General features: G+C 37.0%; 1 protein-coding gene across 1 annotated transcript in view; it reads left to right on the top strand.

Moving 5' to 3' along the window:
- tetrakcng (tetrameric potassium-selective cyclic nucleotide gated channel) overlaps nucleotides 1-24,787 on the top strand; it is a gene marked incomplete at its 5' end in the record, with an annotated part of 53,184 nt that extends 28,397 nt beyond the window's left edge. The window contains 31 exon segments of the mRNA NM_001081964.1: nucleotides 1,994-2,245; nucleotides 2,894-3,010; nucleotides 3,876-3,975; nucleotides 4,843-4,989; nucleotides 5,672-5,856; nucleotides 6,726-6,811; nucleotides 7,359-7,470; nucleotides 8,183-8,257; nucleotides 8,961-9,128; nucleotides 9,562-9,645; nucleotides 10,375-10,451; nucleotides 10,886-10,947; nucleotides 11,055-11,110; nucleotides 11,535-11,719; nucleotides 12,047-12,150; nucleotides 13,522-13,665; nucleotides 14,436-14,597; nucleotides 15,083-15,199; nucleotides 15,749-15,882; nucleotides 16,294-16,447; nucleotides 16,786-17,167; nucleotides 17,496-17,725; nucleotides 18,266-18,337; nucleotides 18,624-18,886; nucleotides 19,988-20,118; nucleotides 21,545-21,664; nucleotides 22,258-22,385; nucleotides 22,665-22,747; nucleotides 23,123-23,213; nucleotides 23,645-23,785; nucleotides 24,500-24,787. Coding sequence (NP_001075433.1) covers nucleotides 1,994-2,245; nucleotides 2,894-3,010; nucleotides 3,876-3,975; nucleotides 4,843-4,989; nucleotides 5,672-5,856; nucleotides 6,726-6,811; nucleotides 7,359-7,470; nucleotides 8,183-8,257; nucleotides 8,961-9,128; nucleotides 9,562-9,645; nucleotides 10,375-10,451; nucleotides 10,886-10,947; nucleotides 11,055-11,110; nucleotides 11,535-11,719; nucleotides 12,047-12,150; nucleotides 13,522-13,665; nucleotides 14,436-14,597; nucleotides 15,083-15,199; nucleotides 15,749-15,882; nucleotides 16,294-16,447; nucleotides 16,786-17,167; nucleotides 17,496-17,725; nucleotides 18,266-18,337; nucleotides 18,624-18,886; nucleotides 19,988-20,118; nucleotides 21,545-21,664; nucleotides 22,258-22,385; nucleotides 22,665-22,747; nucleotides 23,123-23,213; nucleotides 23,645-23,785; nucleotides 24,500-24,787 — 4,450 coding nt within the window.
- Nucleotides 24,788-25,816: the final 1,029 nt, after the last annotated feature.

Below are 25,816 nucleotides of genomic sequence, written 5' to 3'. Positions count from 1 at the left end.
GACTACTATACGAATATATGACATCCATCGTACATTGTCGATATATACCATTTTCCCAACATTTGGATACAGACATGTGTACAAATAAAGATCATTGGAAATGAAAGGTACTGTGGCATAAATTGATCTTTGTTGTAAACTCATGAAGCATTGTGTCATGCTTTTGTGCATGGTCAAATCAAAGTTGAAAAGCAGTTTTCATTTGACTCGAAGAAACAGCCCATATGAATGTTTGCTCTTCAGATTTTCGTCATAAATCATCTTTTTGCCGTTTTTCCTTTTCAACCGACAGTACAGTATGTAATTATTTTTCATATTTGGCTATTCATGACTCTCATAAGATAAGGAAATATTCAACCTAGGTATCTTGTAGATAATTCTTTCCCATTCTGTCCTATTAAAACAAAAGATAGTTTGTATACGGATCTGATTTTACTATGGAGATACAATATCATAAATCCATTGTAAATAGGAAAAAGTAATTGCTCCAATCATTGAAATGAAAGTCTCTGATGATTCTTAATTAGGAAGAAGATAACGGTTTTTGATCAGATCTATATTCTTTAGCCGCCCCCCCCCCCCCACAAAAAAAAATAAAAAAAATCGTATTTTCATCATTAGCTTCATTAGTCCATACAGTCAAAATCAAATGTATTGTAATTATTATTTTTTGTTTTTTTTGTCTCTGCTTCGTTTTAAATAGCCAAAGTATGATCTTGCTTTGTTATTCTTCTCATTGATCTATTTATTTATTTATTTATCTACTTATTTTTACATCGGTTGTGGCTACCATTTGTGTTTGTTATCATTTGTATTTATCATGCTCATTATTGCCTTCATATTATGCTTCTTCTATCGCATATCATATCAATTTGGCTATCTTCTCTGCAAGCTTCTAGACAGGCCTATTCAGTAGCCGCTTAACTAATACCTAGGTTGCGGGCAAACTCTCATTTAGAATACGACAGTATCAAATAGACTTTCAACTAACTTGCGCTTCTTAGATTATTTAATTTTCTTAGCATAGGCCGATATTATGCTTACAACTATCATAATCCATATACTTTTCGTAGATATTGATTATTATTGAAATGTACGTTACAGGTGAGTAAATTTATTTGATTTCAGTTCCTCTCACGGTATTCTATGTCATAACCAAAATATGTATATACGTACAACTGGAAAAACTTCCCAGAAATTGCCTGTAAAGTATAATTACATTAAAGTCGATATTTCCAAAGATAGACATGAAGTTCTAATGTTCCTGGTCATGAGGCTCTTTTAAGCTTTTAAATTTATTTTAAAATCATCTTCTATCATCTAAACAGCATATTGAACATCCTTACGAATATTTTCGATGTCTACCCCCCCCCCTAGAAAAATAAAACCCGGACAATAACAACGCCAAGAAAAGAGAAGAATAAATAACTTTCATTGAGCATTACCTGCAGCTCATATATTTCATTTTTGTAAGAGGATTTGTGTCAAACTCAAAGACGAAACCTTAATCGATTATTAATTGTTGGCACTTCCTATTGGATTAAAGTTTCAGAGATAATAAGTCTTAATATAAGGCTGTATATAATTATACTTTTTTTATGAGTTAATATATCTTATGGGAGTTGAAATCCTTAAAGTATTAATGAACGATGTATCTTATTAAAATGTGGTCCAACGGACTTAAAATGTCAGTGTGTGCAGTAATACCGCTTTATGACTTGTAAAATAAATGGTATTAGGTCTACTATTAATTATACATTTTGGCATTTGTGGAGACTACGTACAGTGTGTAAATGTGTTCATCAATTTCTGACGAAATGCAGATTTTTTATTATGAGGGTCATTGGACTATGGGTTCGGTTGATTGTCGAATCCGTAGAATTACCTGGGTTCGTTCTGACTCAGTTGGTACTCTTCTCATTTGGTAATTTCGAGTCAGTTTGTGATTTTAATCCGACTAATCTTCTTTCCTTCCCTCACGATGTTCGAGCAGCGACGACGGTGCGCAAGCCGCTCCTGCCGTGGACATGCCGGTGGACGAGGTGTTCACGCTCCCGTCACACGAGTACATTCAATCGTTATACTGGGCTGCGGCAACGATGACATCTACGGGCTACGGAGACATCAGCGCGCATTCGACCATCGGCCGCGCCATCGCCCTGGCTGCGATGCTTGTGGGACTCCTCCTCTACGGCTACTGCCTGTCCTCCATCGCTGCTACGCTGGCAAACTCTGATGCCCCAAGGTTAGTGGTGAAGGGCATTAAATGGTGGTGTACAGGCGAGGATTTATAATCATGATCTTTTTCATTTTTGTAAACAAATCGGACAAAATACATTTCAATATTGAATACTTTCAGGAGAAAAAAAGATAATCCAAACATTAAAAGAGACAAAAATTCCTGAGCTTAGTTTGAACTACAGAAACAAGCAAATAAAAATATTTTTTATTTCAACCTGTTGTCGTTAATAATTGTAGTAGTCTATAGGGTAACATTTTTAATCAATTCTATTTTTATATGTTTCTTTATTTTGTATATGTTGCTTTGATTGATTTAATTGTCAAGTACTTTTAGGTTCTACCGTTCTAAAAGGAAAAAATGCAGTGCAATCAAAGCATCTGACAGGCAATGGATTAACATTTCCATGCTGTACTACTACTGGTTCTAAAAGCAAGAGTTAGATTATTTGACTAAATTAGAAAGAGCTCAATTTGTTCCTGAAATTCAAAATGTGAATGTAAATTGTGCAGGTGTGATTTGGTCAATAACTGATTAAAAAGAATTATTTGTGACAAATGCATTTGAACCTGATAAAACTATAAAGATATATGTAGAAGAACTGGAAGAATACCTGTCTAGATCCTTCCATCATTTTTTAATTGCTTTCTACAGAGTGGGTTTCCAGGAGAAGCTGTTTGCCGCTCAGGATTTCATGAAGAAACACAACCTGACTCCAGATCTTCAACAGAGGGTGGTCAACTATCTCAGTCTGGTCTTCAGAAGACACAGGTATGTTTGCTTAAAAAATGCTCATGCGTGGGTATATATAGTCCTTCGTGAAGTAGGCAACTTGGCGAACACTGAGCCAAAAGGTATTATGCTCCTGTACGGACGTACGCACAAAGGGATACTAGTACATTGTATGTGCATGCACGGGAGCGTAATACCCGTTGGCTCAGTGTGCTGCCCTCTTTTTACCCATGCATGAATCACTTTAAAAGAGAGAAGGTCATCAGTTTCCAAGAGTAGAAGGTCATAATTTGCTGACACCAGACTTGGTGGCCATACCATTAATGATTTTACAAGTCTTGCACACAGCTAACCCATAGCCCCAGTTTCTCAGAGAGTCTTCGGGTGACAAAAATGTAAGCAATGTTTTTTTTCCATGTTGGGGATTGGTGGAAAATGCAGACCATTACATACATGATAAGGCCTGTTAGTCATATTGAAAAACCGAAGGTTAGTCGTGGTGATTGACAACACCTGTTAATAAGTGTTATTGGGTAAACACCCGAGCCCCCTAGCTACTATGTGTATATGTTGACATGTAATTAATTCATCAATAGTAATTCTATTCGAGTCATTTCAAGCTAAACAATATTATGTAGTATTAGAAATCAAAAGCCTCATCAAATGTCTTGTGCATGCCTGTTTTGACAAGGTATATTTCATTCTACCACAATGGAAAACAAATTCCTTACTTTTTGTATGGAAGGTATTCAAGAATTGATCTTAATTGACGCCCTGCCAGCCCTCCACTATAGATTTTTTTCTTTGGCCCTAATTTTGGTACAAATTGATCATTGCTCTTTTCATGATTATTGAGTAAAGCCATTTCTTACCCCGGCCTGCATACTTGTTATTTCCTTGACAGAGGAGAAGCTATCCCTGGTGGAGAGCGTGTCATGCATGACATGCCCATTCAGCTCCAGCAGGACATCGCCTACCAGGATGTACATGAGACACTCAGCAAGGTAATAGCTAGTCCAGGGCCTTGTTTCATAAAACTCATTATCAATAACAAATGCTGAAATTCTATGACAAATTTGCTCTCAGCCAATCAAATCCCACAATTTCAGTAGCTTATAACATTCACTGTAATTGGTTAATGGTAACAAGTTTTTTGAAACAGGACCCAGATTCTGTCCCGTTTTTAAAATATTTTTTGTCCTTCACTCATCTATGTTGTCCTTTATACACATCACAAAACCCACACAGATTGCGCTTTTCCCAAAAATATCCCTGCCACTAGCGAGGGTAAGAATGAAAGGCAAGGACTGTCTCTATTTTAGCGTTGAGGGTGTGTTATTTTCTCAGCTGAATGGGCGCGCGACACAGAAACAGTCCAGGCAATGGACTAGATAATAGCTCCCTTTACAATGCTGCAGATGATATGTGAACCTCTGAAATTCTAATTCTTGATTTCACACTTTGTGACTAGAGATTTTTTTTTTTTCGTAAGCTAAAAAAGCTTTACAGATAATGCTTGAGGCCCACTGATACTGTGAGGATTATTAATATCAATAAAACAGAAAAGGGGAAAATAAATACGGGGTTGATAATTTGTCTTGTGTGTGTTGTTTCACAGTCGTTTCTTAATTCCTGCACATGTCTTTGGTCTGAAGCTACATGTCTTTAATAGCTGTGATGTATGTTTGGATATTTGATGGTGCTCTGAGGGTCTATGTACCAATATTTACCAATGATGCTTGTCTTCTTTGAGTTGACTCCCTTTTGACTCCAAACATAAGACGAGACAACTTGAGGGGTGGATTTAACACAGTACGTAAAGCAATCCAATGCTCATGACGTGCTTAATGTTTGCTTTTTTTTTGTTGTAGGTGCCACTGTTCAAGGAGTGTGACTCTAACTTCTTGCGCATGCTTGCACTGAAGCTCCATGTGTTCATCTTCATGCCTGGTGATGTTATCGTATATCAGGGGGATATGGGTCGCGAGATGTACTTCATCAGAAGAGGTACCTGTGAGGTAAGCCAACCAAGAACTCAATTTAAAATTTATCATAATTTAAGTAACAATAACCACCTAAATGATGACTGATTTTGCTCTAGTAAGCAAAAAAATCATTAGACAAACTGAAAAGGGGGCTCTGATGGACAACTGTAAATGAAATGAGACGTATCCAATTCACTGTGATGAAATCTCACTGACTGCAACAAATCTTGAAAGAGCTCCTGTAAAAACAGAAATCATGTTTAGAACTTGAAGCTACATGCAGGATGTACATGCAGCTTATCAGAAGATCTGAGGTGAGCCTACCTAGAACTCAATTTTCGTTTAACCATGTCAGTTCCCTTGCTCTTCAGCAGTGTTTTGGTGTAACTACAACAATGCGCCCTGAGCCCTAACGTAATATGCTGTTTGATAAATTAGTTCTTGTTTCTGTCCGTACTCATGCCATGGATTTTTCCAATATATGAGCAACATGAATCTTGCCATTACATGTAAAAAGTTGTACAAACCTCCATTTCCAATGTTGTTACTATTTATCCGTGTTGCCTTGTTCCATTTCCCTGCTCTTCCTACCCAGGTTTTGTCAAAAGATGGTAACCTCTTAATGAGCAACATTAAATCTTTCCAGCACTTTAACTAGGTTATACAAACTTCTCTTTAACCGAATACATGCTTTCTTGTCACATTTTCCGCCCAGGTTTTGTCCAAAGACGGCAATCATGTGATGAGCAACATTGGACCTGGCCAGTACTTTGGCGAGGTTGGCCTAATCTTTGGGGATTACCGCACGGCCACCGTGCGTGCAGCATCATACTGTGAATTGTTGATGCTGAAGCGAGTGGATCTCGACCGGGTGCTCAAGTTCTTCCCTCTGATTGAGAAGTAAGTTTAAAGGCATCGTTTATCAATATAATGTTAAATATGAGATGCATGGCCCTACGTGTAATCAGTGTCTGTGATATGGTGTAATATCGGAGCCCCAAACAAATTGCTCTTCAAAATGATGATGAAGTGCCTCATGAAGTAAAAAATCTTTGAGTGATTGGTTTTACCATACTCATTTTCCCTAATACCGTGTAGTGTTATACAAATGACATTTTGATTTCCAATCATAAATATCTTGATAATCAGACAGGCTATTGGCAAGTTCTAAAAGTCTTGGGATTCCTGACTGACCTAAATGTTTATAATTATGATTAGGGCTTTGTTTCAGAATCTGAGGCAATGTTACCGAGTCAATGTAAGGGTTTCTGTCTGGTATCATTTTTCTAGAGATGATTACTCCAGGCTTTAAATTGTCAAAAAATAGAAAGTTTGGCTTACGGTTATGATTTGGTTTCATGTTAGCTTCAGGTATAGTGCTAGATCCAGGGGTGAAATTTGGATTTTTTTAAATGAAAGAAATAACTGGAGCAATCGTCTCATTAGTATCTGTTATACAACCCACAATAATAATAATATATTGTTAGAAATATGTCCTGTTTACCAAGGATAGCCTTGCCACTATTCCTACTGTTCTACTGTTCTGAGGGCTTGGCAATCACATCATTACCCCGGCTCTACCCGAGCTACCATGAAAAGGTGCTCAAGCATTCAAGGAATTTCTTCCTACCGGGTACCCATTTACCTCACCTGGGTGCAAAGCACCATTGTATATAAGTCTTGGCTATACCTTGATATTATATTCTAGTCTAAACAAATCCTGGATCACTCATTTGTCTATTTTGTGTCTATTCTTTGTGTGTTTACAGGCAATTCTCAGATGCAGCAAGGAACCAAGGCCATCTGAGAGAGCTGAGAGATGCATCCAAAGTAGACAAGAAACCAGTTGAATTCAGTAAGTCAACATCTAGGGGTGCGTTCAAGCAATTTTTAGAAGCTAGACTCACAAACATTAATCACATATCAAAATGCCATTAAAAACATGGTTACTGCGGGAGAGCGTTCAAGTGTATGTACTACGTAGCCTCATTGTTTGGAACAATGTTTTTAGTTAATAGTTTACTAACTTATAATGAATATTTGTTAAAGTTGTTTACACAACTTTGTTTTCAAACCTTAGTTTGAGGGCTTACAAATTTTGATAGGAAAGCTCCATTTACTTTTTCGGAAAACTGAAACAAGAAAAATTTCATGGCAAAGCAAGAATAAATCATTTGCGACAAAAGGCCAGCCAATGTCATAGGATGTTTAAATCTGGACATGTGTTACAAAGAGTTGATATCAATCTCAACTTATTTGCAATTGATATCAATCTACTTATATAAGAGATAGGAGACTGCAAACTTGCGATTGATTGGAGGACTTGCAATTGAATTGGATCAATCGTAACTCTTTGTAAGGCAGGGCCCAGATCATAACTATTGTGATGTTGTTGTTGACAGCTCCTGGTACTGTGTTGGAGCCAGAGGATGATGAGGATTCCGAGGACATGTCTCTCTACCCTGCAGCCACCTCTCTCAGACCCGTAGATATCTCCATCAAGATCTTTGACAAGTAAGTCTCAAGTGTCAATTTTCATTTAAATACATAAGCAGACAAATGTATGACATCACATAACATGAATTATACAAAGTGAGGAAGGCAGTGGCTGAAAAGAAACACACCTTGTAAGAGGATAACCCGTTAAGAAAACAAGATACAATATGATACAATATGTAACATAAAAACACATAAAAAAGGATCACCAAGAAAGATAAGAAATGAAGTACCTAACCTAAAAAACTAATAACTCTTCCTAATCACTCCTTGAATGCACTCTTTACCGTTGGTGGCATCTCTCTGTATTGTAAGCTGTATGGTTACCATGGGCAGAGTTGTAACCAGCCTGAATATTTAGTCTTATACAGCTCTTAAAGCGGGACTGCACTACTTGTAGCTACTTGTGCCCTCTATATACCAAACAATGCCTAAGCGGTACTTGTTGGTTCCCCATGATCCCCCTTTTCGTATGGTAGTTGAGAGCTGATGTAATGAATTAACCACCTGTCAATGATCCTGGCCAATCTAGTGCAGACAGGCTTTAACATTCCGAAATGGTTCAATGACCTTAACATCTGGTGTCGAAGAAGTCCTTTCATATGGATAAATGAATGACAAGAGATGGTACCGTAATTGAAAACTTCTCTCACAAATACGTTTATCGTTATAATCATGATTTCTGATGTTTAATAATGTACTGATATCTATATGCGTCTCTTCTGTGCAGGAAAAGTGAGGATTTCCAGGAGCCATTCCAGGAAATCAGTCTGCTGAGTCGTCTCTTTGCCAAACTTCTCATGAGGTATAAAAATACCCTGCTCCTTTCATCAATGGAAGGAACGGATACCCCATGTTATGCCCAGTCATCAAAATACTCATACTATTTATACTCTTGGGATTATTATAATGATTATATTCAAGATTTTCATTATGTCTCCTGTCTGGAGCTAGAAGGGCATTAACTCTGTGTTAAAGTATATGAGTTAATGCCCTAATGGTTGTAAACATATATATATATTCATGGCAAGCATTTATATTGTTTAGCATTTAGTAATGAAAGGACAGGGGATGGTGTCACAGAAGCACAAGAGTTCTTGATTTGAAACAAAACAAAACAATTGTTTGTGTCAATCTAACAAACAATATACCAAAGATGATAATAATTATATTAATTATAATAATGATATTGATAATGTTAATAAATTGATAATAATGCTGATAATAGTACTCCTACTACTACTAATAATGATAATAATAATAATTTAATAAAAATAATAATAATGAAATAAGGAGAATAATAAAGATGTCAATATTAAATTCAATTAAGGAACTGTTGATACTCTATTTCTGTGTTTCTTTATTTTGTCATTGCATTTATAGCTTACTGGGTATATGAATCGTTATCACAATGTACTTGTATGCCTCGTTTAGTTCAATGTTATATAATATATAGATATAAGCTCTAGATTTGTATTTCTATTATTTTTTCTCATCAACCTAACTAGTCGTGCTTTCATCCCGAATGGAACATGCTTCAAGCGTTGGGAAGCGATCCGTGTTGCTGTGGCAATCCTGGCTGCCTTCACGGTAACCCTTCAAGCGGCTTTCCTTCACATGAACATCGGACTTTGGGTCGTCACCTACGGCCTAGATTTCATCTGCTTCGTTGACATGTAAGAACTGCAAATAATTTGTTACCAATACTAGTAAAACCTAATTAGTTACAAATTATGTTGACTAGAATTAATTACTAACTTCTATTCCAAGAAATAAACTTTTCCTTCATCAATCTGCTCCATTGACAGATTGTGAGCCCTCAGCAGACTCCGCTCAGCTTTGACCTATTTTACATTAGCATACGCATATTTTGCAAAACCATTGTCCATTAGCCTATTCAGCATCAGCAAAAATATACTATCACATATGTGGTTGTTTTACTATCACTATGACTGTCAAGTTATGCAATCTATCATTTTTCATTTTGAAGTTATTTAGACCAATCATGTTGCTAGATTTTTACTTTGTGAGATATAATTTGTTCTATAACTTACACTTACCTAAACTGATACGAGCTTGGTATGACAACTTCTTTGTTTCATTGAACAGGTACCTGAAGTTCCACACTGCATTCTACAATGAGAGCAACGTGCTAGTCACTCATCCATTGTCAACTGCTAAGCACTATCTGAGGTAAGCATTACCATGTCATGTCATGTGCTAACGTCATTATCAAGCATATTCTTTATCATTTGTATCATCATACAGCATCTTAGAAAGAAAACAATGAAGGGGAATAACATCAAAAGCCTTTTTTTAAATCTCAGAAAACACCACCAGTTATTTGACCTGTATTCATGTCATCTAATAAATATTCTACCATATTCTCTCTGTGACACAAGTTGTTGTGGAGTATAATAACCATTAAACCTGATTGTTGATATGACAGCATATAAATAATTGCCTATGCACTGCCTTTTCTAATATTTTAGACAACCGTGGGAAAATTGATATTGGTCAAAGATTTCCAATTTCCCCCCTTTATGAATAGGAGTGATTCTTGCTCTCATCAAATCTGCAGGAATTTTCAATGTCTTTTATACCGAATGGCAGTATTGATGGAAGGGAGGATGAAATCTCCTGATCATGAATGAGAAAAAATACAGTTTATTGTAAAAAGTCGCTAAGAAATTTACAACATGTCTGTATCATGAATTACATCATCTGTTTTGATCCAGAAGGGCATAGATTCATAGATTTGTACACAAAACATCACACCTTCTGGCTCCGAACAGACGGTAGGTATGTTGAACCTTTTTTGGTGGACTTATTACACACTTACATGCTTGTGAACAGCCAATTCTTTTATGCAATCTATTTAATCTGATAATAACTCATGATATTTCTCTCATTTTCTCAAAGAACCAACTTCCTGATTGACGTCCTTGCTTGCTTCCCAACCGAGCTGATAGCTTATGCATTGATTGGAAATTTCTCTCGTAAGTATAAGAAAAGTAACCTTGTTCACTTTCTATTTTTCCCTCATGTTCATTTAAATGTCATTATGGATTGTAGTTTTCTCTTTTAAATACACAACAAATTTACCATGTTCACGTTTCATTCTTCCCTCTACTGTAAAGTTCAATTTTATGTCATCATTACAAAAATGAAATAGGATCAATAAACTATAAATCATAGTGGAATGCTCACAATGAATCACCATGAGTACATGAGTTCATGAAGTAAGTTTCATTGTCATTTTTAAGTGACATGTTTGAATTCATCATTATTAGCTTGAGAACAACATCAGACAAAATTAATGTATATTGAAATGCTATCTGTTTCAGTTGTTTAGTGTGAAAAACTCTCTAAAAAAAGCTGTCATGGCACATTTCTTATTTCATTGTCCTGTCGTTATGTTCTTGTATCGCAGAGGAAGCTATTCATGTCTATGCCTTGGTGAGAATCAACAGGCTTCTGCAGCTATACAGAGTGGTAAGTACTTTGCTAATGATGTATGACCACCATTTTGTATGTAGAGATTATGAAGAGATGTAGTAATTTTTGTTGAATACCATGTACTTCTTGTATCTATCTTTCAGCCACTTGCTTTCAACTACTTGGAGTCCGATGTCCAGAATTTGACAGGAAACATCAGGTAAGAAAAAGCCAGAAACACTTGATTTCAACATGGTTTATTATCCCCCATGATAGATAAGCTTGTCAAGAACAAATAATTTTCAAAGAATTATACAAAATTGTCACGGAATGGTCAAGACTACACATTTTATCTATCAATAATTTTTGAAAAAACACTTTTTGAGCATCATTTTTCCATTGGCAAACCAGTACTAAAAGAACCTGTCGCTATAACAAATCTACCTGCCAATAAAGACAGTTTTCCTTGTTCATTTGAGTGGTCACTTAATCCTGTTTATAAAGGCCACACATTGGAAACAAAATCGACCACTGCAGAGAGGTACCCTTTATAGAGAAGACCGGATTGACTGAAAATTTGATCATAATCAGAACTTAACAATTCCCTTCATTGCCTTCCGTTTGTTCTTTCCCTTTTGTCACAGAATGATGAAGTTCTTCTTCTACATGGTCCTATTCATTCACATGCTGGCGTGTATGTGGTACATGAATGCTTGTCCACCGGTCTTCAAGTATCCGATTACCGGCGAGACTTTCAACGGCTTCATCACCACCAACTTCCACCGCTGCAAGAACAACTCCTGGACGTCCAAAACGGACACAAGTTTCTGTGAGTTTCAATGCCATTTATAGCAGAAGCACAGTAATACTTAAGATAATTGATTTAAATCATTCATTCATTAATTTATTTATATGTGAACATAACAATGATAGTATGTAATCTTCAAAACAGGAACATATTAGATAAGATATCTGAAGTGGGATGATCATGAAAAACACATAAATGGCTTTATATATAAGACATTAAGAATTAACTGGAAAAACTCAAATTTTATGGCTTTCTAGAAAAGCAATTATCTCTATAAATATGTCAAGTCACAGGTAGTGTACTCATTTTATATGTTGTTTTTATTTTTGTTTTCTTTTACCATAATAGATGACCAACCAATTGCTGCCCAATATGTGACTAGTATGTACTGGGCCTCAGCCACCGGAGCCTCAGTAGGATACGGAGATATCCATGCCAACAGTGTCTCCGAGGTATGCTTACCTTATTTGGTGCTCTTGTGCTCAAAGTTAATGAGAAAATACCTGTATTATTAAGCAATTTTAATTCAGGTAGATTCTTTACAAGAGATAGCCAATGTGCATCATTCAGCTGCACATGATATCTCTGTATATTTCTTAGGGGAAAGGGGAGGCGGTCAGTTTGTTAGGGATTTCTTGTCTGCTTTTTTATAATCATTGTCATTAAATAGAGCAAAAAGCATGGCAACAAAACCTTTTTCAACTCTTAACATTCAAATTATTTTTAATTTTGCTTTTTTCTTGCTTTAAAAAAAAAATTATAATGAGTATTTACTTATGTCATTACATGTGAGCACAAAACCATTAATGCAATATAATCATACTTTAAAGGGACTTCTAACATTGTTCAGATGAGAGATAGTGGTGCTTAGGTAGTGACTTCAATGCTAGATGTACAATTAAAGATAATCTGAAAATTTGAGTGAAAACGGATCATTATTCGTGGTACAAATTGGGAAAAACTGATCTGATCGATTCCTTAATTCTCCCAACTATATTATTCTACTTCTATTCTGCTTCTTGTCAAAGCCTGTTCAGCATCAAGACAAGGACAATTGAATTACATTTTAGGTGAATGTAAATCGTCACAAAGCAATAAAATGGCCCTACATTCCATTCCAGACAGTTAAGTGTTGACAGATTTGTATAGCCTGTTCTATGTATTTTTCTCATGGAAAAACGGTTGGGAAAATTCAAAAATGGTTGGGAGAATTTACTATTAATCACTGGTAGAGGGTGCCTCACATCGACGCCTTCAAAGAAAACCATAGATATCTTTGTGGTTTGAGAATTTGTTCAGGATTTTTTGCATGTCAGAGGGTTAGTATAGTAGAAGGAATATAGTAAGTAACATTTTATACAAAATTAAGCAATTTTTTTCATCAACCTTCAACAATGTTACCGAGTCACTTTAAACATGGTCTAAATAAATATATATAATATTTTTTTCATAATTAGAATAGACTGGTACAAATGGATCATTCTCATACAGACATATATCACAATATAGTATACATGGACCAGGACAATGGATTTGCCAGGGAAGGGCATATCATTTAAACATAAAACATAAATTTGTACCGATATGGCTCATAGTTCAATGAGATGATATGTATGAGGTGATACACATTTCAAAAATATTAGTTACATGTAAATAAATCAGATATAGGTGTCGTTTTTATGATATGAGAATAATGTGGCAAGTAACAAAGAGTATATTGAAGATTGTTTAATTTAAAGGATGACAAAGGCAAATTTTTCTTAAAACTTACATTTTGAATTTCTATCATTCTCATGGTATCTGCCAATGATTTTTCTTCTCAGATGATCTTGGCTCTCTTCTCCATGATCGTTGGTATTGTCTTTTTCGGGTACATCATAGCTAGCGTAGCAGCCAGTTTGGCCAACGCAGACGCCCAGAGAGCACGATACCAGGAGAAGCTTACTGCTATTGCAAGATACCTCAAGGTAAAGAAAGGGTGTTAAATTACATAGTAATGGTATTGGTCATGGTAATGGTATTGGTAATAGTCTTGCTAATGGTATCGGTAATAGTATATGTAACAATATTGGTAATGGTATTGATAAAGGAATTGGTAATGGGTTTGGTAATACATGGTAATGGTTTTTATTATAGTTTTTGCTAATGGTATTGGTAAAAGGAATTGGTAAAGGAATTGGTAGTGGTATCGGTTAAAGGAATTGGTAATGGTATTGGTACTGAGAATGGTATTAGTAATGGTATTTGGTAGTGATATCGGTAGAAGGAATTGGTAATGGTATTGGTACTGAGAATGGTATTAGTAATGGTATTGGTAGTGGTATCGGTAAAAGGAATTGGTAATGGTATTAGTAGTAATGGTATTGGTAATATTATTGGTAAAGGAATCGGTAATGGTATTGGTACTAGGATTGTTAATGGTAATAGTATTGTTAAAAGGAATTGGTAATGATACTGACAATGGTATTCAAAATGGTACTGGTAATGGCATTTTACACATACTTTCTCAGTAGACCCCTCCACATTTTTCCATTTTTGTTGTTATTCTAGATCTCAATCTGTTCATTATGCTTTGTATATTTTTCTTAAATCAATATAAACTTGAGTAATTTGTGGAATATATGAACTCAAAATGTTATTTGTTATATAGTATTCATCATTGTTACTAATAATTTATCTTCGAGTATCAGAGTATGATTCTTAAAACTTCCCATTTGTCCATTCTGCCCACGTACAGGATCAGCGTGTAGAGAAATCCTTGGCCCAGCACGTTGACGTCTACTACAACTACATGTGGTTAAGGACCAAGGGTGTAGAACCAGACTCTCTCTTTGATGGACTTCCTCTAGCTCTCAAAGCCGATGTCTCCCTCAACCTCTATCAAGGGATCATCAACAAGGTATTAGATTACTCAACACTTTGAGTGCTGCAAAGTTCTCGCCGCAATAACATCCTGCCTCGATTGGATTTTAACAGAAATTGTACCTTTGTGAGCTAACACAAAAGCATGTATGATAGAGGCTTGTCCATATTTGTGGAAAAGCTTTGTCGTTTACCACATTTAAAAACAAAAGCGTTCTGTACGTCCCAAATTCTTATCTAATAACACATGGATAAGTGAGTACAGGTAAGGCATTTATTGCATCTAGCTATTCTTTTTGTTTATCTATAGCGGCTAAATAGGTGATTCATTAGTGATTAGTAATTTTCTAAAAAATAGAATTGAAGTTGCACTATATGAAGTTAAAAATGCATGGCTTAATTTTGAAATACTATCTGGTATCATAAGTGTATCTTGCGTAATGATGTAGGTGAGAACACTGATGTCATTGTGTGTTAGATGTTGTATAACTTTGTTTTCTTTCTGCATCTGCGATATGATAGGTACCATTGTTCACGAACACAGAGATAGGCTTTCAAAAGATGTTGGCCATGTGTATCAAGCCAGTCTACTACCTCAACAGGGAATACATAGTACGCAAGCATGACTTTGGAAAAGAAGTAAGTAGAATTTCCAGCTCATCTTCGTCTTGAGATTATTCAATTCCTTTTTTTCTGATTTTCTATGTTTGCATATTTCCATTAGAAGGCTCATTTGTTTCATCTTGTTTTTCCTAAGATTAAGCATTTGAAAGATGAGATATATAACAAAAATATCAAAATAATTGAAGCTGAAACTTCAGGGTGGAAGTAAGGGGGGGGGGGGGGTTGGAAAAAGAATTTAACAATAATATCAACCCCTTGTTGGGGTTGAGGGCAATGTGGTTATTATAAGGCCAATAGTCAATAAAAGTAATTTATCTACTCTACTTTATTTTTGTTTAAATTACAAAAATTAAACTTGCACAACGATGGAGACATAATAGCCCAGGGTAGATGCAGGGCAAGGCCATGTGTAGGAACTAAGTTTAACATTTAAAGTGAGCTTAAGTTCCTGAATGTGGGATGAAGTGTACTATCTTCAAATACTGTTCACTGGTACAGCAGGCCTGTCTAAATTATTATAGAAGCATAATATGTAATAATCACACTCGTTTTCCATCCTTCCAGATGTTCTTTATACATCGTGGTCTCGTTGAGGTGGTCTCTGAAGACGGGTCAATCGTCTTCGATACGATGCAAGCTGGTAGATTCTTTGGTGAAATAAGTCTGGTCTTCAGTTGTCCAAGAACAGCCTCCATTAGGTATGGTGAACTATCCAGGCACAAACTTGTGTTAATCGTAACGCATTCCTCATAATCGTTTATAGTCTCAATTTATTTAGCTTATAAGTCATATTCATTTGGGACTGGCCGGAGCATATTTAAGATAGATGGGAAACTGTTGAGTTTGGTTTCAGAGAAGAATCTATTTTGGTAAGCTTGCCTTGCAGCAGCTGTTTTTCTGAATGTTGTGAATGGCATACTCTTCATGTAATACCTATCAGTTGCAATATTGAAATGCCGTTTGTTTAAATACCTAAATTATGTTGAATTTCCCTTGGAAACCCAAAATAATCTGACCTACAAAATGTGAAATGTAAAATGTTGCAAAGATGGGGAAAGAGGTGTGTCCTGTCAGCAGTTATGTATTTTGTTTTTGCTTTTACCCATCAGGGCCCAGAACAATGTGGACATGTTTGTGCTGAACAAGGAAGATTTAGACGAAGTACTGACCCACTACCCATCCATCAAGGACCAGATCAATAAGGTTGCAGAAGATAGGATCACTGCTGTACGCAAGAGAAGTGAGGCCAAGGTTGACCAGGCAGTGAGTCCTTGAACTTCTCTTTCTCAGAAACGGATTTGAAAGGCAATCCTCGGTCCTTGTCTTCAATTGATTTATATCGATCACAACTGAAAATTAATTGTGATTCTTTACTGAAGAGATGCCAATACATTAAAGTCAATTCTGATTCCTATTTCTATTGAATCAGGAAATAGATACGCCATCGGGGGTTCGGCAGTCTTCCTCTTTTTACCATAAGTACCATTTTCTGATGATGTAGCCCTTCAAAACATTTGTCACTATGAAATATAATAATGTTGTATAGTGCTGTACCAAATGTATTTTTGATTGATGTTGAATGTGTGTCTTGTTTGTCTCAGAGCAATACCCCAAACAACAGCAATAACAACAGCATCAAGGGTAGTAGCTTCAACAGCATCGAGAAGTCTGAGAACTCCACAGCAAGCGCAAGCAGCAGCGGTCACCCATCATGCTCCTCCACAGCCGACAACGCCAGCAGCCAGACCAAACCGGAAGATGGACATTCCACCGGTACCGCTGCAGCCGCCAGCGATAACAGGAGCGAGCCTGAAAGCCCCAGCGTCAGCAGCACAGCAGCCACGACGCCAACGTCTACTGAACCACCACCTCCCAGTGCTGCCCCCATGAAGCCGGCCCGGCAGATCCCTCAGCCTAATGCCAACAACAATGCCAGCACTGGAGAAGGCAGTGGTAACAACAACAACCAAGGAGGAAATAATGGTGAGATTTTCTAGTCTGTTATTACTCAACCCATTTTGCAGCAATTCTGAATAAGAATGTGGATGTTTAATTAGTAGTTGAGCTTATAAATACCTTTAATTTTATTTTTCGAAAGAGAATATGTTTTTTACAGTGTGATATTTGTGTGATAAAAGTCAATTAAAGCCTTAACTTTTCAATAAAATGGAGAATTCATGCTTCAAGTTTCACAGTGTATTTATGATGGTGCTTTGCTTCATACCTCTTTGTACGATTATGTTAACAACTAAGAAAAATACGGATTGGTAATGTAATCTATTGATTCTAGAAGTTCAAATCATCTTCACAGCCTCAAACACGCAGTCTGACCCGTCAGCCCCTGATAGTTCCTCCTCCACGACCCACGTACCCACTCGCTACCCGATGCCCTTCTGCTGCATCAGACGGGACAAGAACTACCTAGAGGCACTTCTCCATGCCAACCGCTTCGTTCTGAACCCTGACAGCCCAGTGGTGCGGAACTTGGCCAGACTGACGTGCGTTCTGGCTGTAGCTACTTCGTGGACCATCATGTATCAGGTAATCTCTATTTTCCTTATGGTAACCTGGGTAGTTAACGTATCTGGGCCCTGTTCTATGGTCTTTAACTAAAGATTGTGGGCCCGGTGAGATCAAGAGTTATGATTTATCCACATTGCCTCATAATACATGGTCGAGGGCCCTGTTTTTTATGACAGATTTGCTCTTGGCCAATTAAATGCACTAGCTTATAGCAATTATTGTAACTAGTTAACAGGAAGAAGTTTGATAAAACGGGGCCCATCTTGATGTATACCTAGGCAGATTCTTTGTACATGTTCCTTCTCATAGGAGTATCATTTAAACACATTGCTGGTGAGGACAGTTTGGAATAATGAATTTAATTCACCCAGTCTTTATTTTGACAGATATTTCTTCAAGGCCTCCAATTGTGAATAGTACCTTTATCAATTCAGATCATTTCTTGATTTTTTTTTACATCACTATGTGTACCAATAATTAAACTGTGATTTGCATCAAATCTCAATGCAATATTCCCTAAAATGATATTGTATTCTGTTTCCTTTTTTTTCTATGTAGGCATTCTACCAGGTTCAGAGCATGCCTTTCCTCATCTTCAGCTACGTCTGTGAATGTGTCTTCATCTTTGAGGTGAGTTCATCCACCTTTCACAGGCTCCTAGAGCCTTAGATATCTTCACCATTTATCAGATTTATTCACATTATTGTTGTAATTTGTAAAAAAAACAGCCATCTAACAGGATGTTATCTGTCCAATCAACTATTATTCTTCCTTTTTTTTCTTCTAGTGCGTGCCTGCTTTGTTTACAAAAGGTCCAACAATTGAACATGTATGTAGATGAATCTACATCAGGTGTTCTATTAGGGGTTAGTATATTAGAAACTCAAGTAATTTCTACGATGCCCTTTTCGTTTAGATCTACATCAAGTTTCATGTCAGCAATGCGGACGAGTATGGTGCGCTCGAGAAAGACTTCGGCAAGATATACAAGAGCTACTTACGCAAGTGGAGCGGTTTTGCCCAGGACTTGATACCCACGCTTCCCATAGAGCTCTTTGCCTTCCTTGCCCAGGGGGACAAACAATTTGCAGTGCTGTCGTTCTTGCGGTTCCGTCAGGTTATACGTCTGATGCGTGTCTCTCAGTTCTTTGACAGATGGGAACAGGAACTCAATATCAAGTGAGTATGGTTAGAGGTTTCTAAAGGGTTTGTTCAATTCCTGCATCGTCAGTTTCATGTTTCATTTTTTGTATACATATTTGTACACAAATATGAGATTAGTTTATGAGACTAATTTCACTACCCCATCTTCTCTTACCTTCAAAATCAAAAGTGTTTATTCCTTAAAAGTATATTACTAAAACTTCTATATATTTGATTTTAGATTGCCTTCGACAGCTATGTAGAAAAACCTGACATATGCTATCAAGCATGAGAATTTATTATTTTGTTTAAACACTGAACCGAAAATTTGAAGTATGACCCCTATATCAGAGCTGCCAACGTATGTCGTAAAAAATGTCAAAGTAAATACGACGGTACAATTTTGTTCTCAATAAAATATGATTTATACATTTTTTTGATTCGTTTTTTTGTTGTGTGTGTGCCATTTTCAATGCCTAATATGTCCTGTAAAGTATCCTACAAGCATCTTGCATCAGCAATTTTGGGATGTCCATTGGTTCATCGGACACACCAGTCATGACGAAATCATGCATATTAAACCAATGATCCATACAGAAATGTCTTCCTGTTTATAGGAACATATTGATATTGGCAACCCTTCCTCCCCCCAAACATAAAAAAAAAAAAAAAAAAAAAATGCATGTTCACTGTGAGAAAGTGCTTATCGATCCAAAAAAAAAAGGGAGAAGAATTTTGTTCAGTTGGGGTTGGCAGCTCTGGCTGAATTTAAGAGGCATTGATCCATGTTTCAGTCTGTGTTTTTTTTTTAATACAATTTTTGTCAGTAAAATACAACTTTTGGGATTAAAGAATACAGTTTGTTGAACTCCAGAGGTTGGCAGGTCTGCTATATATAGATGCAATCTGTTGTTTTGGTGATTGGCGTTGACGTATTGTACACACATGTATTTTCATAGTTATTCATGATTCTAGTAAAAATCTGGAGCCTATAGGAAAGTTTAATATATAATCATTTTCCAAAGCACTTACACACATTTATATCTGCAACGTTGTATTATAATGTTCATACAAATAGATTGAGTGAAACTCAAATCTGAATCTAACTTCTTTGTACTATATATATCTTTATTGCAGCATCTTGAAAGTGAGATTGACCAAGTTCCTGGTGTTACTACTGATCATCATTCATCTGTTTGCTAGCATCTGGTACACCATAGCATGTCCTCTGAGTAATTGCAAAAACGGCTCATGGGCTACTATGATGGGTAAGCTTTTGCCTCTTCTCTTCCTATCCCCATCTCTTTTTCTATTTTTCATTATTCTATCTCCCTCACTTTCTTTCTTCCCCTTCCCCTCTCTCTCTCTGTCTCTCTACCTCTTTCTCATTCTCTCTCCTCTTCTTTCCTTTCAATTCCTTCCTCTATGTATACCTCCTCTCCTGCTATCTCTCTCTTTCTCTTTCCTACTCTCTCTCTCTCTCTTTTCTCTCTTGTTCTCTCCCCCTCTCACTCAATCTATCAAAGGCTCTCTTTCTGTTGATAATTACCCATGTTTGAAAAAGTAGAAATTGGGCTTAACATTTGGGGGAAATTTGTTGTTGTTCATTGTATTGAATATGTTAAATACTTATGGCAGCGTTGTTTATTGACTCCAAAATATATGCATTGTATAGGGTACCTTATCTTATTGAAATAAAGATGCATGAGAACTGATACCTGTAGTCCTTTTAAATTGAGCATAATGGGGATAGCAGAGATGCCAACCGTTACGGTTTCGCCGCATTTGTTACAGTTTTAATGCTCTTGTTACGGCGTTACGGTAAACAATCAAAAGGTTACGGGGAAACGATAAATAAAAGTACATTATAGTGAATGCCGTCTTATCACATAGCTTCTGTACACAGTGCTGCATGTCGCACACATTTACTCATAAGTTCACTGAATTTGACTACACTCGATAGGCACTTTCGCGCACATGGTCCGTCCGCCGCCATATTGTTTAATTCCAAAACAACACGGCCGCCGTTATTACTGTTTTGATACTAGTATGCTACGTGCGGTCGTGCCTTTTGGGGGGAGCATGGTGGTACAAGTAGATGATGGTGCGCGCGGCGCCCGCAATACCCATTCATAGTATAGTAGCGAAGACTTCGGTGATTTAGCGGGCGCATTGCAAGTGCGGTATACGGTGTTTTGTTGTTCATGAACGCCGGGCCTAGCGGCCTGGGCTGGTGTGTCTGTGGTACTGGTGAGTGTACGTGTGCGTGTGTAGGATACGAGTTCTGCCATTTGACTTTGGATTTGAATTTGCCATTCGACGCTTGAACGAGGTGTTTTCTTCCTGAATACTATCATGGATTCACTCAAAAGAGCGAGTACCCGAGGAGGAGATCCTTTGGCTGGAAACAGATTTTTAAAAACGTTTTTATGCACATCTTTATTTTGGACTTAAAAATGGTAGGTTCGAAATGCAGTAAGAGTGATTGGGTGTTTGTGTACGTTTTGCGCGAAAATTATGCTGCGGTGTCTTGCGCTGCGGTGTCTTGCATTACGGAAAGACCCCCAATTGTTACGGACAAATAAGGTAAATGTTACTGACAGCCATCCTATAGGGTTGGCATCTCTGGGATAGGAGTCACCCACTGAGTTTCCATTGATAATCAAGAGTTCCATTTGATCTGAACATTGACAGGTTACACAGAAAATGAACCGTACATCTTCTACCGTTACTGTGATACTATCTACTGGGCTGTGGCTACGTTGACATCAACAGGATATGGTGATATCCATGCATACAGTGTTCCTGAGCTAGGTAAGTCTTTGTGTTGCAAGATGTAGTTTGTGGTAATTGCAGGATATCTGTAAATGAACAACTTGGGTAGGAGGCTTCAGAAGTTGTGTATTATTCATAGTTGTATTCACGGTTTGGGAGCATTTTAAGACTAATCTTTTTCTACTGTGATTTGTCCACGTGGGCAGTAAAAGAATCAGAAACTCACAAACATTTCTGGACTTTATTAGAAGTAATGAGTTCAGGTAACGACAGAAAATGGGAACTTTACAAAATCAAACTTTACTACAATTAAAGTGAAATGTGGTGAACAAAGTTGATAGTATGTGTATGTATGATGAAAGATACAAAATACTTGTATAAGGCCTATATTTAGTTGTCCTGACACGTGTCATCATATTTTGGTCTATGGGAAATATTCTCATAAATAAATGTCTGTCAGCTTATAACATTTTTCTGGTCTAAACAATCCACCTACTTCAAGATGAATTAAGTCACACAAACATTGGGCTAAGTTTTTTTCTCATAATGGAATTCCATTATTAGAAGTGAAGCCTAGCTGTAATGAAAACATGTGATTGTTTAATATGTTTCTCCTTTTCTTCTGGTTCTAGTATTTGCAAGTATGGTGATGGTGTTTGGAAAGCTACTCTTTGGTTGGGTGCTCGGAAACATCGCCTCCACCCTCGCAAACGAAGAGTCGGGACGAGTCAGCTATGAGGAGAGACTTGCAGCGGTCAAGGTACAGAGACAAACATACATTTCTATTATTCATCCCTTAGTCTGCTTCTAATCTTCCCTAATGAATTACTGTCATGCATTTTCAAGATGTTCAAAATGTATTTCATAGTTATGTATGATTATTGTATCCATAATAATATTTTTTAATTGTGAGTCTGTAAAGTAGAATTGTCAGAAGTTTTGTATTCATCACAGCAGTGTAAAGTACATTTATAAAATAACTGTACTATATAAATTGATCTAACTATTATCTTGCTTATTTCATACCATTCCATCACAGGACCAAATGAAGGACATGAGATTAAACAGTAAGCTGAGGAATCGAGTCATCAGCTACTTTGACTACTTATGGGCACGCAACAAGTAAGTCGATGTATAGTGCGAGTCAATAAAAGTCTTATAATATGTTTTGCAAATTTGATGTGCTTTTCGAGATATTGGGCCTGGATACAGCCTTCCTTTCTACTGCTATTGTCTTGAAATATACTTTAGGCACTTTGGCTGGCATTGTCTTTTTTCTGTGTACAAATAATGTAAAAAGTAATGATACTACGATGAAGAGTCCTGTGGTAAACCTGTAACTGGGAACCTGGATAAAACCAACTGGTATTCTTGAATACTCATATTTCGTCAGTTGAGAACCACACTAGAATTGAAAGTGAAGTTCATGAGCATGCATCTTTTGTATATTTTGGAATGTTATTTGTTCATACTGTTTTATTGTCTTTGTATTTGCAGGGGTATAGATCAGAGTATCCTATTCAGAGATGCCCCATTCTGTCTCCAGACTGATCTAAGTCTCGATGTCGCAGGCGATCATCTACAGAAGGTTGGTATACTTTTTTGGAAAGCTAGAGCGCCGTAATGGCAGCACAGCTAAAGCCGAGGTAATAATCACCAAGTTTGGATACACTTAGTGATTGTAATAAGCGCTATATAAAACTGAGTATTATTATTGTTATTATTATTATAATAACATCCGGAGTTTGAGGGAAAGAGTTTGTTAAATAATGGACCTACTACTCAATAGTTAAACTCTGTGTCACTCAAAATTGTCTCCATATGCCACCTTGTTTGGCAAGACATTAATCCACATTGCTGCTCTCCACACATGTGTGGCAAATGCTGTAATACTTAAGGTCTTTATGATCGTAGCTCTGCTAAAGCAAACAGCATTAATCTGACTATTATAATTATTTGTATTGCTATTATAAAGTTTGTATACGGTGCTACACTATGCTACAATGGTTTGATATACAGGTGGCTCTATTCCGAGAGGCTGATGAAGCATTCCTTCGTGCTCTTTCCCTGATGCTCAAACCTGTTCTCTTCATGCCTAATGATCTGATTGTCAGACAGGGAGACGTAGGAGATGAAATGTACTTCATCTGTAGAGGAGTGGTATGAATACTCATTTATTTTTATTTTCCTAGTACTTTTTAGGATGAATAAGTACTCAATACAGATGGGAGGTTAATACTCACTCGTTCAGATGTGCAGTGGGGAGAAAACATGGCGTCTGTTGTTACACGCTTCACAGTTTTGTATCTGTTAAACACAGAGCTCAATGAATATGCATAGGACCTTTGTTGCGTGCAGTTGGCATTCATTTACACGTTATTAAAAAATATGCTGTAGTCACTGCTTTGAAAATGAACGACTCTGATGTGATTTTTTAAGGGGAGGGCCAGTTTTCTATCGAAATGGGTTCTTTTCTGTAGTAGATTGGAGTACATATTATATTAAAGCTGTAAAGTCTTTTTTTTGGCAAACAAACAAAAATAAACAACCAAAAGAAATTCTAGTGACTTATTCCTTGTTGTAATATCGTCCTTGTTTTCACGAAGTGACGGTAGTGAGGAAAATCGTAATGCAAAGTGAATGCAATTTTTTTTCGTGAAAACAGCGACGATATGTATATGTAGGGTTATCCAAGCTTCTTGTGAAAGCAATTATTCTTAAACCCCTATCAATCAACATGTATGACAGACTGCACTTACACACATCTTTGTGATTTATCAGTCATACTTTTGATTGGATTTTTAATGTACACTCTATGCTAGTGGAATTTTAAAGTGTACTTTTATATTTATTTTATGATTTTTTTTTTTATAGGTTGAAGAGCTGGAAGTGAACAGCCATTCTCGTGTTGCCAGGGTTCTAGAGACCGGCGAATTCCTAGACGACATCAACCTCCTCTACGACGTCCCACGGCGAACCTCGTACCGGGCTCGAACCCACGTGGACGTCCTTTCACTGTCGGTGCATGATCTGAAGTCTGTGCTGGAGCAGTATCCGCAGGTGGAAGCGCAGATCCGTCGGATCGGGAAAGAGCTCTACGGCGACTATGCCAGTAGTGTGAACGCCCAAGAGAACTTCCCTGCCAAGCAAACTGAAGTCTAAACAAAAACCAGCTACCAGCTCTGCCAGGCTGGAGACGGCAGAGCGTCTGTTTCACCCAAAGTATTAAACGATGGTGACAAGTTATGAGCTGCTGAATGGTGGGTGACATGCGAGAGATGTGAGGGAAAGAGATAATAAGAAAGAAATACTTGCATATTTATAGCCAATTGTGGCCTAAATACAATGTTTCTTGTAGACATATATTATGCAATTGTGTGCATTGTATGATGGTGTGTATTCCCAATAGTTCTGTAGTTCACAGTGAATAGATAGATAAGAGTACTAAGGATTATTCTATATCCCTGACTGGAGTGAAAATGTATAAAATATATATTACAACTAAGTGCTCGTTTACCCTAAAGGCGGACATTTTTTCATGGCATAGCGATTTTCATGAATCATAAAACAAGAGCAAACATTTGCATATATCTATGCAATGTCAACGGGACGAACTGAAAACAAGAGGAAGATGTATTCAATCAAGCAGGCCAACTCCTTGCGTATGTTCTAGTGATGCTTCAGTGATGCTTAGTGTGAAAATTGAGAGAGAGCTATCAGTTTGACAGTAACATTCTATGAAATGTATATTCCTGTAGCTTACAAAAATGCAGTGGTAGAGTTTCAGACTCAAGAGATGTTGATGTTGATGTATCTGTTTGCATTATATACTATACCTGTGCCAAACAAATTGAGGTTATTTACGACGTTTTTTTTATGTTGCCCAGATGATACATTCAGAGAGATAGTGGCAGCACATAAATGTTTGCCCCTTAACCCTTATCCTGCCATAATGAATACAGTCCAGTGCCACAGGGCTAATTCCCATTGTGCCAAGCCACAAATCCCCCCTGTGCCAAGTTTATTTTGAGATAATCTGATGCATGCGATGGTACGATCAATAATATCGTGCAAAGCACTCAGCTCAGTACACTGATCCAGAACAATAACTGCTATTATGAATGCGAGCATGCATGCATAAAGCAGCTAAGCTGTGGCTCGCTGTGTGAATTAAGCAGCCAATCGATAGCG

This window comes from Strongylocentrotus purpuratus, unplaced genomic scaffold (genome assembly GCF_000002235.5).
Source record: "Strongylocentrotus purpuratus isolate Spur 01 unplaced genomic scaffold, Spur_5.0 spur5_scaffold_20, whole genome shotgun sequence".
Taxonomy (NCBI): Eukaryota; Metazoa; Echinodermata; class Echinoidea; order Camarodonta; family Strongylocentrotidae; genus Strongylocentrotus; species Strongylocentrotus purpuratus.
This window is presented reverse-complemented; position numbering and strand designations above follow the sequence as displayed.